The sequence below is a fragment of the Penaeus monodon genome, chromosome 17, assembly GCF_015228065.2.
Source record: "Penaeus monodon isolate SGIC_2016 chromosome 17, NSTDA_Pmon_1, whole genome shotgun sequence".
NCBI classification, from domain to species: domain Eukaryota; kingdom Metazoa; phylum Arthropoda; class Malacostraca; order Decapoda; family Penaeidae; genus Penaeus; species Penaeus monodon.
The window spans coordinates 9,961,667-9,969,166 of NC_051402.1; the positions used below are offsets into that span (position 1 = coordinate 9,961,667).

The 7,500-nt window shown below is 39.5% G+C and overlaps 1 protein-coding gene across 1 annotated transcript in view; it reads left to right on the forward strand.

The window, feature by feature from the left end:
- Positions 1-7,500, forward strand: part of LOC119583543 (zwei Ig domain protein zig-8-like) — a 113,021-nt gene that overhangs the window by 98,769 nt on the left and 6,752 nt on the right. The window contains exons 4-5 of the mRNA XM_037932074.1: positions 715-816; positions 5,735-5,843. Of these exons, the coding sequence (XP_037788002.1) occupies positions 715-816; positions 5,735-5,843 (211 nt within the window). The remainder of the gene's footprint in view (positions 1-714; positions 817-5,734; positions 5,844-7,500) is intronic.

Here is a 7,500-nt window from a genome sequence, read left to right on the forward strand (position 1 = left end):
CAAACAATTAACAAATTTGCTCAGGTGAAAAGGAATGAGTGACCTAAATTTAAAGATAGTGAACTGATTTCCATGAAAAGGTACGGAAATAAAGATGTATATTTACAAAGCGTTCCGTGAAGTAAATACCTGACAAGATAAAAACAATGACCCTACTTAAGACAAGAGATAAAATAAATAGATTCCTCTTTAAAGCCTTTTGTATTTCATAGATTTAGATAGGTCCAAATAACATATAAGTGAATAATGAATATTTGTTATATGTTTAACGAAAAAAGTGGCAGATTTGCCAACTAGGATTTTATATTCTGGTATAGCAAAGTACTTTTTTTTTCTTGAATGAATAGGACCTTGTAATCATAGTTTTCTTTTTTCTAGACGTTTCGAAACTCTTTATAATTTTATAAGCTTTCATCTTCTATTTATTCTCTCCTCTTCCACCTCATCATCCTCTCAACCATCTCTCCCTTGTTTTGCTCCATCCTTCATCAATAATACTCGCTCAAATCATCATTTTCTTATCCCCTCTCTCTTATCTTTTCTTTCTCTTTTTTCTTTTAGCTTCTTCCATTTCCTCTCCTGCGACGCACTCTCCCCCATCAACGCCCTCCCAATTCATCGCGAAGAAAGGTGTCAATCTTGTTATCCTTATCGCTCTCTCCCTTCCATTCTTATCCTTATCGCTCTCTCTCTTCCATTCTTATCCCCCGAAAGGTATCTTGGATCAGACGGCGTGATCACCACCTCATCACCGTTGGAGCTGCGACCTACTCCAACGACGAGAGATTCCAGGTCACCTTTTCGGAGAATTCTCAAGTAAGTTCCGACGCGCGGATGGAAGTCTTCAGTCTTTGTCTTTTTGTATTGTCTGGTTTGTCTGTTTGTCTGCCTGCCGCTTTCTTTTTTTTTTTTTTTTTTCTCTCTCTGTCTCTGTCTCTCTCTCTCTCTCTCTCTCTCTCTCTCTCTCTCTCTCTCTCTCTCTCTCTCTCTCTCTCTCTCTCTCTCTCTCTCTCTCTCTCTCTCTCTCTCTCTCTCTCACGCTCGCTTGCACTTATTCCGTCTTCAACCATAATTCGGTACTAGCTCTCCCGTATCAGATTTTATGTACGGAGTTTTTCTGGTTAATGTTTCGTACTTTACTGCGTACTATCAACACTTTATATCCCCATTCTATGAATGCATAAATGTATATTCCATTCCGTAGCACATAGTATGCTTCTTCATTTCTACATAATATTCTACACATATAGTAGGGAAGTACACACACTCACACGCTTCCGTGCGCATCCAAGTACATCCACAAATACACATACTGACACGCACACACGTACGTGCACGCACACACACCGCACGCACACACGCATGAACGCACACAGGCACGCATACACGTATGCACGCACACACGCACATACCCACGCACCCCCACGCACGCACGCACACACACACACACACACACACACACACACACACACACACACACACACACACACACACACACACACACACACACACACACACACACACAATCTTTCCGAAACAGTTTGACTGACAAACAAACACACACACACACACACACCCATACCCCCCCCCCTTCCCACGCCATTGCTCTTCTTCCCCCTCCTTCCTCCCCTCCCCTCTCTTTCCACCCCTCCCCCTCCTTCCACCCCTCCCTTACACTGTGCTCGAGGGTACTTAATGCACAAACTACAACACAACTTCTTTTCATAAGCGCCTTTGCCTCGCCCACCCACTCACACAACTGTCCCTTTTTGTCCAAACTACGACGTTTCATCGGGCATTAGGCCTACCTTCCTCTAGGCCTTCGGGGAGGTCACTCCTGCTAGATGACAGAGGGAGAAAAAATGATAATGGTTTGTGAGGAGATTATGGAAAATTAATATTGTATTATATCTCTTAAAAGATTAAAAGGTTTGCGATCAGTTCAGTTTTTTGTAGTCTTTTAAAAACTTGATTTTAAAGTTTGCTAAATTTCCACGTGTTTTATCCTTCTGTATTTCTCTTCTTCCTTTATTTTCTATCTTGCCACTGATAGAATTGTGAAGATATATGTTTACATGCCTCTCCTTTTTTCGCTCTATTATACTTTTTCAACATTTACCCCACGCGCAAAAACAAATAAAATAACATACACAAAGAAAAAGCCGAATGGTCAATTGAGTAAAAAACAAACAAACAAACACACGCACGAACACATCCACACACAGACACACACACACACACACACCTGCCCCGCATTTCCACCGCATCCGAAACCGTCGCTCTGAGCCAAATTGGAGTCGTTGTGACGTTTCCAATCTCCTTCCTTCTAATACATCGTCTGGAGGAGCGCCATCAGATTCCATTCCTTAATTCAGGAGGAGCTGTTGGTAAGTATCACTTGACTCTGATTTCGAGGAGGAGCCAGCTCGAGTGGGAAGCACTTTGGTGTTCTAAAAGCCATCGTATAATCACTTTCTCCCTCGTTATTACCTCTATTCTCCCTCCTCCAGTCCTCTTCAACACCCCCCTCCTCCACTCCCTTACTGATTATACTCTTCTCCTGTTCTCGATTGCCGTTCTGTCTCCGTTCTCCGTTTCCCGTTCTAACCCCCCCATTTCACCTTCTACTTCCCCTGTTTTTAATCCGTACCTCGCTTTATTTCCCTTCTCCCTATTTTTATCTCTTTTTCACTCCTCCCCGTTCCATCCTCTCCTTACTGTCTATTTTCCATCTTTCTGGCCTTACTTTCATACTGTATTTCCCTCTCTTTCCATCCTTTCCCTTCCCTCCTCGTTTTAACACGCTTGTAACCCCCTCTTTTTAACTCCTCTCCTCACACTGTATCTCCCCTTCTTTGTCCCCCTCCTCACCTGTATTCCCACTTTTCTAATGCCGTCCTCACCTTGCATCTCCCCTCACTCATCCTCTCCCTCTCCCTCTTCACCTTCCTCCTCACCTTCTGTTTCCCCTCCTTTTACCCCTTTCCTCACCGTATACTCCCACTTCCCTTTCACCCCCTCCTAATACTCCACTCCTCTCCCCGTCCCGTCCCCCTCCTCAGCTGTTATCCCCCCTCTTTCTAAGCCATCTTAACACAATATTTCCTCTTCTTTCTATCCCCTCTTATCCCTCCCTGTTCCACTCTCCTCATTCTCTATTCCCCATCTTTCTACTCATCTCCCCACCCCCTCCTATCCCCCTCCTGTTCCATTCATCTCCTCACGCTTTCTTATTCTCCTCTTCATTCAGTGTTTCCCCCCGGTCCTCTCATCCCCTCCTCATCTTCTGTTCCTCTTCTTTCTAACTCCTCTCTTGCGTTCCGTGTGTTCCAAGCTCCTCTTTCTGACCTCACCTGTATCTCTCTTCTTCCTTCTCAACTCCTCCTCTCCCTCCCCGTTCCATCTCCCCTCCTCACCTTCTCCTCATCCTATTCGGCCCTACTACGATGAAGGCAACGCGATTGGTTAGAACGTTCATTCCCGCTTCTCATTGAGTACATGGAGTGATCGTTTAGGAGCATCTTATAGTGGGAGTAGGAGTGAGAGTGCACATGAAAACAAATAACAGCCAGCGTGGAAGGGAACAGCTTAATTCATTGTATTCATCCGCATATAGTAGCATCTGTACATGTACCAGCCCTGCCAATACACAGTTACACTCATGTATGTACAAACGTGTTGAAGTGATCACAGTTATGAAACAAACACGCACACACACACACGCCATCCTTCTACGAGCCCCTCACCCATCAACTCAGGCACTAACCTATCCATCCATCCATGTATTCATCTATTTATCGATTCATCCACCCATCCATCTATTCATTTGTTGATCCATTGATCCATCCTTCTATCCATCCATTCATTCATTCGATCCATCCATTAATTCATTCGTTCATTCATACATTCGTTGGTTTGTTCGTTCGTTCATTCATTCATTCATTCATTCATTCATTCATTCATTCATTCATTCATTCATTCATTCATCCATCCATCCATCCATCCATCCATCCATCTCTCTATCCATCTAACCATTCACATATTTCATCCATACACTCATCAACAACCATCCATCCATCTATCCGTCCATTTTTTTGGGGGAAAGGCATTTTTTCAATAACCAGGAGCTTTCAGACTATGTTTATGCTACCATCTGTTATGTTTGGTCAGCAGCAGTCAAATATACTAAACACTGTCTTTTCAAAGATAGCTTTCGGTTGTAACTTTATAAAACAGGCAGTAAATAGAATATTTTACTCGCATTTTGCCATTGTTGTCATTAAGTATGCCATTGTTGACATCTCAGGGAATTGGACGATTTAAGTATCATTTCTTAAAATATCAGTGCTATTCGACATTCTAGTTCCTATAAAAAAATGATTTATTTTTTCCTGTCCATACGATCTGCACCGTAAGTAAATGCTGCAATAATGCTCGAAATAATTGTTATCTTGTTATAAAGCTTGTCCATGAGAATGAAATCAACAAAACTGGGTCAAAGAGAGAAAATATATGATTGGCATATGATCTGCAGTGAAACAAGGAAATTACGGGAACCACACAATGAACTAAACAAAATAATCAGAAATCCCCAAAAATTACCTTAGGTTTAAATGCCCTTAGATCAAAGGCAATAACAAGGCATTCATTCGTATGACAGTTGATGAGCGCGACTTTAATTCCCATTGAGTAATAATCATAGGTAAAAAAAAAAAAAAAACATATGCACACACGCCTACACACACACACACACACACACACACACACACACACACACACACACACACACACACACACACACACACACACACACACACACACACACACACACACACAGTTGCGCATACACATTCACACACACATACATGTGTGTGTATGTACGGTGTACATATCTGTCTCACCATCTATATGTATATATATATATATATATATATATATATATATATATATATATATATATATATATATATATATATATATATATGTATATATATATGTATATATATATATATATATATATATATATATATATATATATATATATATATATATATATATATATATATATATTGTAGAGAGAGAGAGATATACATACTTATATATACATATATATATATATATATATATATATATATATATATATATATATATATATATATGTGTGTGTGTGTGTGTGTGTGTGTGTGTGTGTGTGTGTGTGTGTGTGTGTGTGTGTTTGAGTGTGTGTGTGTGTGCGTGTGTGTGTGTGTGTGTGTATGTGTGTGTGTGTGTGTGTCTATGTCTATATATATATATATATATATATATATATATATATATATATATATATATATATATATATATATGTATATGTATATATAGGTATGTATATATATGCGCATATATATATGTATATATATATATATATATATATATATATATATATATATATATATATATATATATATATATATATATATATATATAAATGTGTGTATGTATGTGTGTGTGTGTGTGTGTGTGTGTGTGTGTGTGTGTATGTGTAGGTAGGTAAGTAGGTAGGTAGAACACTCACTCATACACAATGTGAGTTATATGGACTCAATCTGTGCACACGAGCATAAGCGTGAAATCGAAAGAGTGCTACGGATCTTAACGCAACATTAGGCCATGCCAATACGCACCATTGTCCAAGGGCCCCTTCGTTCCTTCCACCTCTCGGCTTTCTTCTGATTCTCCTTTTCTCTCTTCTTAGGATTGGACGCTGCATGTAAGGTACGCCCAGCCACGAGATGCGGGCGTGTACGAATGCCAGCTCTCCGCCCACCCACCCATAGGCGTCTACACCACACTTAATGTCATCGGTAAGTACCAGTTGTGATGAGTATAGGGAAGGGAATAGTAATGTTCAAGACAGTGATGCAGAGGAGGATAGTAACTAGAATGATGGCATTGTGGGTAATAATGGGTAATTATCGCAATCATGATTCTTATGTTGGTGATGACTTTGGCACCGATAATGTTTACAATGTTGAATGCTGAATTGTCAGGTGTGATATTCGATGATATTTGATAGTGACCTCAAGTAAAAAGTGACATTTAAATAAGTATACACTAACTTAATAAATGCTTCATTGATCATAACTACTGCATACTGGATAAAAATCATAATTGACAATTGCAATTACATAATATGATAACAAATGCACCATTGATTGTATTAAGTATATACTAAAATAACAAATGCATCAATAATGATTTTAATTATATTCTTAGATAAATTCTTAGTAAATAGATAAGATAATGAAATAACAAATGCATCCTCAAAGTAACCTACATATAAAGATGATAATGTATAGCTGATAATATATTACATTCTAATATAACAAATGCAATATTTATAATATCAATCGTAGACTAAGTTATACACCTAAAGCAACCTCAAGGCATCTTCACTTCCGGCAACTTCCAATACCAGAAACTTACCTTCTGGTATTACATTCAACGAATTCCAAAGACAAAGAACATGACGTAATCACTACACAGGAGTTGAACGTAATGGTGCTTGTCAGTAGTTAAAAAGACTAAATGTTTCTCCACCATCCTTCTCCCTCTCGCTCTGTGATCATCTTAATGTATTGGCCGGAAACAATTTCATTAAACCTTGACTTTATGGGAGCTTTTCCCTTGATTTGATGACGTGTCTGCGGTGCGCGAGAGAGAGGTACATTTTAGGATTACCTGCCCTGCATACATTAGCAGGCAGGTAGGGTGGCGTTCACGCACACAACTACGCACATACACATGGGGTACGCACTGGTTTATCTGCGTATAGTTCGCTGTTGAGTTGGTGGTTTTAAGCCCGCGTGTGGAATTCGTAACTTAAAGTGTCTGTGTTACTTGATTGTTGCTTTCGTGGTGCATTATCAACCGGGACGTAATTGTGGGACCTGTGATTGTTTTTCAGATATTTGTTTTAATCTTGTGTAGAGAATTCGTAATTCGAAACGCATGGAGATAGATTTACAGATAGGCAGGGAGGTGAATAGATAACTAGACATATTAAGTAAATAGGTAGGTAGATAGATAGATGGACAGATGGATGGATCGATGGATAAACAGGCGTAAAGATATGAGGATAAATAGAGATAAATAAATTGATAGAAAGATAAATCGATATTTAAAAACATACATTCATACATACATACATACATACATACATACATACATACATACATGCATACATACAAACAAACGCACACACACACACACACACACACACACACACACACACACACACACACACACACACACACACACACACACACACACACACACACACACACACACACACACACACACACACACACACACACACACACACACACACACACACACACACACACACACGGAAAGACAACGAGATGTAGATATCTAGATGGATGGATGGATCGACAAATTGGAAGACGAGTGTATGACCAATAAAATAACAATTACAGATCCGGATGCAGTTGCGCAAAT